This window comes from Vanellus vanellus, assembly GCF_965231255.1.
Source record: "Vanellus vanellus genome assembly, chromosome: 24".
Taxonomy (NCBI): domain Eukaryota; kingdom Metazoa; phylum Chordata; class Aves; order Charadriiformes; family Charadriidae; genus Vanellus; species Vanellus vanellus.
In genome coordinates this window covers 676,340-688,601 of record NC_138929.1, presented here as the reverse complement: position 1 = coordinate 688,601, position 12,262 = coordinate 676,340, and the positions used below count along the sequence as shown (strand labels likewise).

General features: G+C 68.7%; 1 protein-coding gene across 1 annotated transcript; it reads right to left on the bottom strand.

Moving 5' to 3' along the window:
- Positions 1-524: 524 nt before the first annotated feature.
- On the bottom strand, positions 525-11,718 carry KCNH4 (potassium voltage-gated channel subfamily H member 4; the record flags this gene model as incomplete). The annotated part of the gene is made up of 15 exons (XM_082494917.1): positions 525-929; positions 1,026-1,281; positions 1,394-1,761; positions 1,849-1,896; positions 2,938-3,152; positions 3,259-3,508; positions 3,936-4,135; positions 4,379-4,573; positions 4,768-4,975; positions 6,423-6,580; positions 6,818-7,061; positions 8,063-8,226; positions 8,394-8,525; positions 8,656-8,889; positions 11,643-11,718. The coding sequence occupies 15 exons, from the start codon at positions 11,716-11,718 to the stop codon at positions 525-527; spliced, it is 3,153 nt and encodes a 1,050-aa protein (XP_082351043.1).
- Positions 11,719-12,262: the final 544 nt, after the last annotated feature.

The window sequence follows — 12,262 nt, the reverse complement described above, 5'->3', positions numbered from 1 at the left end:
GGGGGTGCGGCGGCCCCGCAGGGACTGGGCGGGGGGGGAACGCGGGCAGAGACTGACCCGGAGCCGCGGCTGGAAAAATAGAGCCTTTATTTCCCGTGGGGGCGGGGGCGCGGGGGGTAACGGCACCACCTCCAGCCGCCGCAGAGCCGCCACCGCGACCACCGCCCCCCTCGGGGCACCCCCTCCTCCCGCAGCGCCCCGCCGAGCCCCCACCCGCCCCCGCTCCCGACCCCGCGGGTCCCGGGGGCGGTGCTCGCCGGGGGGTGTGGGGGTGCCGGTGGTTCAACCCCCCCCGTGGACAACGAGTACAAAACCGTATCAAAATCCCTGATGGTGTCGGGCGGGGCGGGCGCTGCGCCCCCGGTGCCCCCCCCCCCAGTCCCGGTCACCGCCTCCCGGGGGGAGTTCGGGCGGGCGGGGGCGGAGCTGGCGCGGCCCCGGGAGCGAGGGGGGCGGAGCGTGGGGCGGGCAGGGGTCCCCCCCGGGGCGAGGGCCCCCCCGCCGCCCCCCCGGTGCCCGCGGGGTCAGTGGGAGCTGGCGGAGCCGGAGCGGGGCTGCGGGGGGGCGCGGGGGCGGGCGGCGGCCGAGCAGCCGGGGAAGGAGCGGGCGGCGCGGGGCGGCAGCGAGAGGGGCTGCGAGCCCGGGTCGGGGCTGGGGGTGTCCCCCCGCGGCGGGCACGGCCCCCACGGCGCGGCGGGGCTGGCGGCGGCGTGGGCCGAGCGGCTGCGGACCGGGCAGCGCGGGGCGCGGGGGCTGGCGGAGGGGGGGCTGCGGGGGCCGGCGGGCGCGGGCGGGGGCGAGGGGGGCAGCGGGGCGGGGGGCGGCGGGGGCCGGGGGGGCTGCGGGGCGCCCAGGCGGCCCTGCAGCAGCTCCATCATGCGCTGCAGCTCCCGGCTGAGGTGGGAAACCTCCTGGTTGAGGTGGTTGATCTGGAAGGGGGGGGAGGAGAGCGGTGAGCCCCGGCGGACGCCCCCGGCCAAGCGTCCCCGCTGCTTTCGGGGTCGCGCCCCCGGCCCCCGCCGCACCTCCTGGTTGAGCCTCCTGATGTTCTGCTTTATCTCCTCCGCTTCCATGGCCAGGGCTGGGCCGCCCACTGTCCCTGCCAGGGAAGACGTGGCCGGTGGCGGAGGGCTCCCCAAGCCCCCCGGCCCCGCTGCCCATGCCCCGGGGCTACCTGCTGTGGGGGAGCCCCTCGCCGTGCTCTGCAGCGGGGCCTCCACGTTGAAGCTGAAGGTTTGTGGCTCCGATGTCGCCCCATTGTCTTCAATCCCATCCACAACTCTAGGGCAGGGAGGGTTGCGGTTTGGCCATCGTCACCCCTTCGCCCCTCTGCCGCCATTCCCAGTGGCCTCCCATGGTAGTGGGACGAGCCACCAGTGTGTCCCAGCCTTACCTGGGGCTGAGGTCCGGGGGGCCATAGGTGTGCAGGGAGGGGATGAGGAGCTTGGCCGGCCTCCTGCCCCCCCTGCCCTCCTGCTCCGGCAGCCGGGCATCCCTCCGGCACTGCGGAGAGGGGCTGCGGCCCTGGCTGCAGCGGGCTGGGGAACGGCAGTTGCGGCGCAGGGCTGAGATCTGGCACAGCTCATCACCCAGGAGGCTGCTGAGGGAGCCGCGGCGCGCCGGGCTGCTCAGCTGGGGCAGCAGCAGCTTGCGGCGGGTGATGGTGGTGGGTGAGGGCTGGAAGACCTCGTCGGGCTCCTCCTCGTCCTCCAGGATGGAGGGAAGGGGCTTCTCCGGGGCGGCACCGCTCTCCGGACGAGGCTACAGGGAGGAGGTCAGGGCTGGTCCCCCCAGAGGTGCCAAGGCCGGGCACGGACACCCCTGCCCCATCCTGCCCCCTGCACAAACCTGGGGTGTCTGTGAGAGCCGCGGGGACCGGGAGTAGCGGCAGAGCCCCTGTGGGGAGAGCAGACAGTGCCAGCTCAGCAGTCCGCAGGACCCCACATGGCTCCGTAGGGACTGACCGCAGGCAGACACAGCCCCGGGCACGCACCCACCCGCTCCACGCCTCGGCATGCAGCCCTCTCAGTGCCCCCCTGGATGGCCAAACCTCCCCTGGCACGGCGCATCAGCCCCGTCCTGGTCAGCCCCAGCAGCGGCCCCGACATCCCCTCGCCCGCTCTCCTTCCTCTGCTGCCCTCATGACACTGATGAGCTGCCCAACCTTGGCCTGTGTGTCTGGAGCTGGAACAATGGCTGAGCCCCAGCTCTCAGCCCCAGCTCAGCATTGGCTCCCCCGGGTGTGTGCCGCTGGCCAGGGGAAGGTGCGCAGGGTTTCTGCAGGACCCGGCAAGCTCCATTGCACACACACCCCCTTGGCTTATTTATACGTCTACCGGGCGATGGACTCATTGGGTTTTGGTAGGGCTATCTGGATCTAGAGAGCCACCTCCTGCCCTACCTCGACAGGGCATGGGGGTGGTGGGTCCCGGGGCAGATGCTTTGGAAGAGCCCCCAGCCGCTGCGTGGTGCCAGCGCAGAGCCAGCAGCAAAGACGGGGGAGGAAAAGTGCTGCAGAGCTATTTCGGCAGCGGAACATCCCCCCAGCTGCTGGAATCGGCAGCATGACTAAACCTGGCAGCCCCCAGCACTGCCTCCTGCACACTGGGCGGGGGCGTGCCCTGGCTGCCTGTCCCACCGTGCCCCCCAGTCCCCTTCACCCCCGTTTCCAAGCCCTCCATCCGCCTCAGCCTCCTGCATTGCAAAGCTCTTGCTTCCAGTTCCCTGGGTTGCATGGAGCCGAGAGGAGCTGAGACAGGACATACCTGGACGGCAGGGATGGCACAGCCACAGCCCCCGCCCCGGCCTCAGAGACCGGGGACCGCGAGCAGGGAGTGGGCAAACTCCCCTTCCGTGGCCGTGCAGAGCCTCAGCCCTGCTCCAGTCTCCGGGGCCACAAGGACGGGAAGGGGCCTGCGAGGGAGGACACGCACCCACCTCCATCTCGCTGCCCTCCCGCAGGTTGAAGGTCAGGTCCTGGTGGATGTCCGCTGTGAACTTGCTGGCGTACTCTGGGTAGAGCTGCAGCACCTCGCAGAGCCCCCGCAGCCCGATGTACTGCAGGTCGCAGTAGGTCAGCGCCTTCACGTCCGCGTTGGTCTTGATCACCTGGTCCGTGCTGCACAGGTCGGCGCCGATCAAATCCCCTTTGCCTGCAGGAGGGGACAGGGGTGGGCTAGCGGTGGCGCGAGCCCTGGGCCCCTCGCCCAGCCAGGCAGCAGAAGGGGCTGGGGGAGAGCCCTCGCTGCCTGCCCTCACCCAGGATGGCCAGGACCACGTTGTCCTTCAGCACCTCGAGGGACCCGGAGCAGACGAAGTAGTTGGCCTGCAGCGCATCGCCCTGGCGCAGCAGGTACTCCCCCGGGGCGCAGAACGACGTCTTGATGTGGAGTGAGAGGGAGCGGAGGCAGCCCCGGCTGGCCGTCTCGAAGACGGGCAGCTGCAGGATGTCCTTGTTGAGGTGCATGGCCACGTCCGCGCGCAGCTCATCGGGGAAGTCGTGCAGCAGCTGGGGAGAGCGGGGCTGGGGTGCGGGCGGTGGGGAGCAGCCTTCCCCGCAGCACGGCAGCCCCAAGGGTCGGATCCCCCTCTGGAGCAGAGCATCTCTCTGCTCAGCCGCCCTGGCTGCCTCGGCGGAGCCCAGCAGTCCCGGTGGGCAATCGCGGGCCAGCTCTGGCCATGGTGGTGGGCTGCCTCTGCTCCACATGCCCATCCTGCTCCCCGTGCTGGCAGGAATCTGCCCCAGAGCTGGCACGCAGCTCTGCTCCCTCCAGCAACAGAGCACGGACATGTGCAAATCTGCGCACGCTTGCACATGCGTCCATACACACACCCTTGCACTCTCGTAGCTGGCCCTGCCAGCACCATCACCCCCACGCTGGGTGCAGGACTGGGGGCCAGAGGGCGCCTGGCCCAGCCCAGCCAACACCTCCTACCTCGTTAGCATCGATGCCGTTGTTCACCGACCAGGTGGTCTGGAAGTACTCCAGCATCCTCTGCTTGAGCTGCTGGGGCAGGCGGTGCACGCGGATGAAGTCCTTGAGGTCCTTCATGCGGGTGTGGTAGAGCGAGCGGCGGGAGTACATGCGCTGGATGATGGCCGTGACGTTGCCGAAGACGACGGCGTGCATCAGCGCTGGGGGCCGGGAGGGCAGTGTCACGGGGGGGCTGCAGCGTACGGGGGCCTGGGCAGGGTCTGGGCTCTGCCCCCACCAGCAATGCAGGGTCAAAGGGTGCAGGACGGGGGGCTTCTCCCCTAACGCCAGCCCCAGGACTGTCCCACAGGGCACACGTATTTATCGCCTGCCCCCAGCGCCCTGCCCGGCTACCTGCAGCAGGAGATGAAGCCCCCCAAACCCTGCCCCGCTCCCCGCCTCACCCCCGATGAGCATGGTGCAGATGGAGAAGATCTTCTCGGCGTCGGTGTTGGCGCAGACGTTGCCGAAGCCCACGCTGGTCAGGCTGCTGAGGGTGAAGTAGAGGGAGGCGATGTAGGCGCTGCGGATGGAGGGGCCCCCCACCGAGTTGTTGATGTAGGGAGCCTCCAGCCTCTTGCCCAGCTCGTGCAGCCAGCCTGCCAAGCACAGCCAGGGGTTAGCGCTCGCCGGGGGAATGGTGCTCAGCACAGCGCCCGTCCCTGCCCTGCCCTCGCTTTGTCCCACGGGACTCCCCTCTGCCTGCACCCTCCTGCCAGCAGCACGGGGGGGCCCAGGCATCCTGAGCGCCCCCCGCACCGCGCAGCCCCCGCACACCAGCAGCCCCGCTCACCGATGTCCCAGGTCTGGGGGTCGTTGTTCTCCATCTCCTTGCGGCCGATGACGTACCAGATGCATGCCATCCAGTGGGCCAGCAGGGCGAACATGGACATGAGCAGGGTGAGCACCATGGCGCTGTACTGCGAGTAGCGGTCCAGCTTCTGTAGCAGCCGCAGCAGCCGCAGCAGCCGCACTGTCTTCAGCAGGTGAACCAGCGAGGTCTGGGGAGCGGGGCAGGCGGGTGAACCTGGCGGAGAAGCAGGCAGGGGGCAGGCAGGGACCCCCCCACAACTTCCCCCCAGGGCAGGGACACTTTACCACCCCCCAGAGCTGTCGGGAGGGTCGTGGGCTATGGGGCCGGCTGGGAAGAGCTCATCCCCAAGCAGCCTTCCACCACCGTGCCCAGCGCCCAGCAGGCAGCCAGAGCCACAGCTTGCCAGGGCACCGAGTCCCCCTGGGAGATCTGGGGTGCCGGAGAGGGGCAGGGAGGTGAGCGGTGGGAGGGGGAGCGGGCAGCAGTGGCGTTGCTATCAGAGGCTGTGTTTGGTGAAACCGTGCTGGCGGAAAGCTCATCTAATCTATCTGCAAGGGGCAGTCTCAGCGAGGTGCTGTGCGTTGCCTGCAGAGACCTTGGGCAGAGAGTGCCAGGGATGCCCCGGCTGAGGCAGGTGGGTTTGGACGTGCAGCGATGCCAAGTGCCCCGGGGCCTCGCACGAACCTCCTGTCTCTCCCTTCTGCCTCCTGCCAGCGCCGCACCGGGCACCTCGCAGGGGCTCAGGGCTGCGGGGCGGGCAGGGGCTGTGCCAGAGCGGGCACCAGGGTCAGACCCCACCGAGGTGGGTCAGGGTGGAGCCGCTCCCTGGGTGTCTTGGCTCCGCTCAGCTCCCCACTGCCCAGAGGGTCCCTGCCGGCTGCCCGTCCTGCCAGCCACGGCTGCGTGCCCCCAGCTCTGGCAGATGCAGCGGCAGTGATGCCCTCTGCCTCGGCTGTGGTTGTTTTGCTGCCAGCAGCACCGCCGAGGCAGAAGCAGAGCGGGGTTTGGCTCAGGGGGGCAGTTCCAGCCCCCAAGCGCCCTCGTCCTCTCCGCTCACTGCTCTGCTTCCAATAAGCGTAATTACAGACTCTGAACTCGCCTCCCTCCTCCCCTCCCTGCCCCAATTAGCAGAGGATGGGAAGGGGCTGGTGCCAGCAGTGCACTTGTGCAGCCCATCGCACCCGCTGCGCTGTGGGTCCCCTGGAGAGCCTGGGGAGGCTCAGGCTGGGACCTGCCTTCGTCCCCAGCGTGTGCCCAGTGTGCCCGCATGCGTGGGGACCCCCCTGCCACAGCGGGCAACGTGCAAGTGCCCCTCGCCGTGGTGGGGTGTGGGTGTGTGGGGTATTTCCATGCAGATGCGGAGCTGGGCAGAGCACAGGCGTGCTGGGTGCGGGGTGCTCGGTGCAGGGCGGGCGCCCACCTGCAGCTCCTGGAGCGGTGCCTTGGCAGTTACTGTCGTTTGTGGCAGCCTCTGGTTATATTAAGATGCGTGGGAGGCTTCCCACTATAGCTGCCATCGCTGCTTCCCCTTGCTGCCCGCGCCGCTCCCAGAGAGGCACATGAGGAGTGGATCCCCGCAAAAGAGGCCACCTCCCCCCTGCTGACCCCCCGCCCGCAGCACAAGTGGCACTCACCACGGTCACGTTGAAGACGTAGAGCAGATCGAAGGGCAGAGCGGCGATCAGATCCACGAAGAACCAGGTGGCCACGTAATGGATGCAGATGGAGCGGGGGTCATACACCACCTGGCCCGACTGGCTCACGTACGTCGTCCGGAAATTCAGGATGATGTCTGCCCCGGGAGAGCAGGACCAGCCCTCACCGCCCCCGCTGCGGCCAGGGGAGCTGGGCCGAGGTCCACAGCCAACCTGGCTCCCACTCCCGGGGTGCTCGGCACCAGCAGCAGGAGCAAAGCCATGCCATCTCCCCTCTCCATCACCCCTCAGGCCCACTCCTCCGGCAGCATCCCTGCCCCACTCAGCCATGTCCCCCATCCCACATGGATGGTTGGCCCTGGGCATGGACCTACCCAGGATGAAGAGCATCTCCACAGCGATGTCACTGACGATGGTGCTGCGGGCGGCCGAGAGGCTGTCCTCCGTGCCCGTGAAGCAGACGTTGTAAGGGACGGTGACGGCCACGTAGAAGGTGGCCAGCAGGATCAGCCAGTCCCAGAGGGCCTTGAAGATGCTGTAGTGGAGCAGGATGAAGCGGGACTTCTGCACCGAGGCCACTTTGTACTCAGGGATGGACGGCTTGCTCTCAAACACGTTCTGGGGGAGCAAGCAGCAGGGTGGCACACGGATGGCACAGGGGCCATCCCGCATGAGGGGGTGGTGGCCACCACAGCCCCCCCTCCTCCTGAGTCCTGCATGCCTGAGGTGATGGACACACATTTCCAGCAGGGCACATGGGCTGCGCTGAGGTCACCCTCAGAGATGGGCACAGAATGCCCAATTACAGCACACAAATTAACGCTATGCTAATGCTATTAAGAGTAATCCACTGGCACTGCCAGCTGCTGCCCAGAACCGTCTCAGGTGCCAATTCGTGTGCTGGGGCAGAGCCACCCCCCCCTCTGCAGGGACACGGCGCTGCTGGGGGGCAGCGAGAGCCCGGCCTGGGCGAGGGGGGAGCTGGGCCCATCCTCCCGAAGCCCCCATGATTCAAGACCGGCATACTGAAACCCTTTGCTGTCTCTGCTTGCCAGCTCTGGGCCCCTGGCCGCTCTCGGCCGGTGGCAGACCCCCGCCCTGGCCCCATGTCTGCAGGCAGTGCCCATCACTGCAGCCGTGCCCGGGGACCCTCCGCTGGGGCAGCGCAGCCACGTGAATGGGCTGGCACAGAGACGACACCGGTCCCTGCTGCTGCTGGAAGCCCCACTGCTCGCACCCGCCGCCTGGTAACAGTGCTCCCCGGGGCCGGCACGGCTGTGCTGCGAGAGAGTGGCTGCGTTTTCCTGACAGCTAACGTGCGAGGAGAGACGCAGCCCTGCCAGAGCTGCCAGAAGATCTGTTCCCCCCCACGGCAAGCTCTGGGCACCCGCTGGTCTCTCTCCTGCTGCCAACAAACCACATTTGCAGCCTGAACCGTGGTGCGGCTGCCGGAGATGGGGGCCCCGTCAGTGTCTGGGGCGTGTGCATGGGAACAGCATCCCGGCAAGACCAGGCTCTGCTGCGGGGCTGGTCCCAGGAGAGCCGCGGCACTGCCAGCCTGCCTGCAGCCCCAGCCTGGGAGGCACCCGACGAAGCTGAGGGCTCCCCCAGGTCCTTACGCGATTGATTTTCATCTCGCTGCGGTCCCCCCGGGCAAACTGGCTGCTGAGCCGGTGAAGCACCGTCCGGCCCTGCCTGCGCGCTGCCCGCAGGTGCGAGCTCCCGGGCTTCTTGCTCCTCTGCTTCTCTGCAGTGGACAAGACACACTGGGTTAGTGGGAGCGCTGTGGCACTGCTGATGCAAGAGAGCAGGGGCCACTTCAGGGACCTCTCTTTGCACGGGTGCGCAAAGGTGGACAGGACCCAACAGGGTACTGGGAGCCCCTTTGCCACGTGCCCACTGCGCACACCACTCCCCAAAACCTGTCCCCATCCCACAGGCACTGCTCACCCTCCTTCTTGTCACCCAGGTGGCTCCTGCTCCGGCTCTCTGTGATGTCCTTGAAGGAAAAAAGGAAGAGCACCACCTCCCCCTTCTCGTTCTTGATGGGCATGATGTCCAGCAGACACCAGAAGGCAGCTCCTGCATGGACGAGAGGGGTGGTGAAAGCAGGACAGCATCCCTGCCGCTCGGTTGCTTCACCCCAGGGCCGGCATGGGGACAAGCCCCAGCCAGAGCCACGGGCAGGGACCCAGCCCCATGCACCACTCACCACCCTTCTTGTAGAAGCAGACCTCGGTCTGATACTCCTGCCTGCCGTCCAGCACCTTCTCAATGCGCTGCAGGACAGGCTCGCTGGTCTCAGCCCCGTAGAGGAAGCGGCAGCTGCAGTTCTTCTGCATGACCTCGGTGCGGGCAAAGCCGGTGAGGTCGCAGAAGCCATCGGAGCAGTAGACGATGGGGAAGCCGCGGCGGACCTGCGCGTTGGCCAGGATGAAGTTGCTGTCTGAAAGGAGATGCAGCCACCCCTGAGGGCTCAGGGCCACCCTGGGGGGCTCAAAGGGGAGCACAGCCCTTCTGGCCCCCCATATGTCCCTCTGGGAAGCGGAGCCAGGTCTCCATCCAGCTGCCCCCAGAGCTTGCTCGTGCCCTGCCCTGCCGCCCCCGAGGCCCTGTCCCGGGCAGGACCCCAGCCCCTGACCCCCACTGGAAGGGGACGGAGCCCAGATCCAGCTGCCGGCTCCCATCACCAGAGCCGCGATCCCGAGCGAGGCGATTCATATCTCCCCCTCACCATCTGCTGCTCCCACCTCCCGCCGGGGCTCAGGCAGCTTAGCCGGAGCAGCGGCAAACCTGGCCAGGCACCGCCAGCCCAGAGGTGCCGGGCTGCGGTGCAGACCGGGGTGTCCCCAGCCCTGACACAGTCTCCAGCCCACAGCCTCCCAGCCCAGCACCCCCGCACCCCCACAGCCCAGGCACCAGGAGCAGGCGGACGTGATCTGCCCCCTCTCCCAGCGAAGGTGGGGAGCCCGCGGCAGGTTACAGTGCCCGTGCACTGACAGCAGAGCCGTGCCAGGGCAGCGCGGGCAGGGCAAGGGCAGAGGAGGTTGCGGGCAGGAGGGGATGGCAGCCACAGGCAGCCCTGGTGTGATGGGGGTGCAGCAGGGCCGCTACAGCACAGCTCAACCCAGGATTAGCTTGGAGAAGCAAAAATAGCTTGAAGCTGTGACTAAGGCCAGATTTTGGCTCTGGGGAGCCAGGATTACGGCGGAGTCCGGGATGTGTTATTAGAAAAGAAAAAAAGGGTTTGCGTCTGGGAGCAGCTCTGTCGAGAAGGGTGAAGCAGCTCTGGGGGGCTCAGCGGCCCCCTGCCAGGGTGGCCAGCTCGCCTGGATGGGCACCCTCGGGCCCAGTGGGCAGTGGCTGCCTGGGAGAGGCAGGGTTAACTTGCATGGCATATCACTGCGGCTAAAGCCCCTCTCCATGGCAGATAAAGCCGATAAGAGACACATCAAACCCGCAAAGCCGGACACTGTTTAAAAGTGCCTGGGAGGCGGGCTGGCACAGCTGCAGGCAGGATGCTGCCAGGGTGCTGTGGGGCAAATCCCGTCTCCACAGGGCACATTCCCAGGGCTTTGTGTTGGGTCATTTCAGGCAGCTCCTGCAGGGACCGTCCTCCTTGGAGAGCCAGACCCAGCCCTGGGGAGCCCAGGGCCAACAGAACTGGGGACACCAGTCCCTGCTGCCTCTGGGAGCTTTGCAAATGCCACAGCAGAGCTGGGGGAACTCTCCTCAGCTCAGCAGAGGGGCAGGGGCATGTGGAACCCGGTGCCACGCTTGGCCTCTGCCCCTGTGGAGGGACAGTCATAGGATCACCAGTGTGAGGCACATGTGGCTCTGCCCTGGCACCTCCGGGTGCAGCTTGCCCTGAGCTGGGGAGGGCTCAGGCTGCCTCGGTACGCATTGCAGTGTCAAAGGTAACGTCCCAAATGAGAGTTCCTACGGGCAAATGACACCCTGTGTCATCTGGGATGCTCACACCAGGCCAGGAGCCAGACCAGCCTCACAGCCAACGCATCCCCAGGGGTGCTCCTGGTGCCCCGATGGTGCCATGGGAGGTGGCTACAGGCTCCCAGAGCCGTCTTCATGCTGGTCCCTCCCAGCAAGGTGAGAGACATCTAGCCCTGGAGGCAGCTGGCCCAGGAGGACCCTGGTCCAGCTGATTTGGGGGGCCTGGGGTCAGCCCTGAACACAACCTGTCTCTGGGTGGCTGCACGGTGCCAGCGGTGCTAGGAGCTGGCACGTGGCACCCCAGCATGATCCTCTCCCCAACATGCCAAGGCCTTAATCCACCCTGACCCTGGCACACAGACATGGAGGGGAGCCCAGCTCCCAGAGATACGCCAGAACCTCCCGCCATGAGAAATGGCCGCAAAACAGACGGTGCTGGGACAGCACAAGCCCTGCTCCCACCCCTGCCAAAACACACCGCTACTGGTGTCCACTTTTCTGGGGACTAACCCCAAGTGAGCGGGCGTGTCGCTAACTGGGTGTTTGGGGTGGGCTGCCCTGTGCAGCACTGGGGCTTCCCGAGGGCCCCACGACATCCATCGCAGCAGCACCATGTGCCGCAGAGGTGACAGGCACAGCCTGCGCCCCACGGCCGCCTCTGGCTCCGGGGGACCCCTACGCCGGGGGATGGGGGTTCCTTGGGTCAGCACCCCAACCCCCCCCACCGCGACCCAGACATCCCCCCGGGACCGGCCACCGCTCGGGCATGGAACGGGGCACAGCCGGGCCCACGGGGGCTCCGGGGGCGGCCGGGGGGGGGGGGGGGGGCTGAGCCCGGCAGAGCCCCCTCCCCGGGGACCCCCCGAGCCCCGGTCGGGGCTGAGCCCCGCCGACCGAGCGGCCCCTCCCGCCGTGCCCGGGCTCTGTCCGTGGTGCTGAGCGCGGCCGCGCCGGCACCGACCGCGGGCACCGGCAGCGGGAAGCGGCACCGGGAAGCGCATCCCTCCCGCACCGCGGGGACTGCCGGGGACACGGGGGGTCCCGGAGCACCGACCCCGGCCACAGACACGGCGGTTCCCCGGGACGGCGCAAAGCGCGTGGACGGTCGCGTCCCACCGAGCCGCGGGTGCTTCGCTGCCGGGACGAGCCCCGGTCCTCCCCGCCGCTTCCCGGGGGGCAGCACCTCCCCCTGCCCGGGCCCCGCCGTGGCCAGTGCGGACCCTCCCCGCTCCCCGGCCCCGGCCTTACGTGTGCCATCGAAGCGGGTGGCGATGGTGTCCAGGAAGGTGTTCTGCGGCGCCAACAGCCCCTTCATCACCGGCATGGTCCCGCCGGGCCGCCCGCCGCGGGGCTGCGGCCGCGGGGCTGGGCTCCCCCGCCGCCCCGGGCCCCTCCGCAGGTGCGGCCCCGGCGCCGCGGGTTGATCCCGGCTCGGCTCGGCCCGGCCCGGCCCGGCCCGCCCGGGGCTCCTGCCCCGCCCCCGCCCCGCCCCGGGCCCTGCGCGCCGCCAGCACCGGGAGGGGCTTCGGCAACGGCGGCCACCAGCACCCGCCCGAAGGCAGGTTGCTCTGCCCCGGAGGACACCGGTCCCCTCGACCCCGGGGGGCACCGGCTTGGAGGCGTCGGGACCTGCTCGGTACCGGCTCGCTCAGCACCGAGGGGCACCGGCGCTCCCGGCTCCGTGGAGGCTGGGGAGGGGGTAGGACCCAGCGTCCCCGGGGGCACCTGCTGGGGGGCACCAGCCCCCTCGCTCGGGGCTCTGCCCTGGGGACAGCCAGCTCGGGGGCTGCAGGGCAAGGCTGTGCCCTGCGGGACCGCCCGAGGGGCACCCAGGGGTGACAGGACCCAGCCGCAGCCCTCCCCAGGAC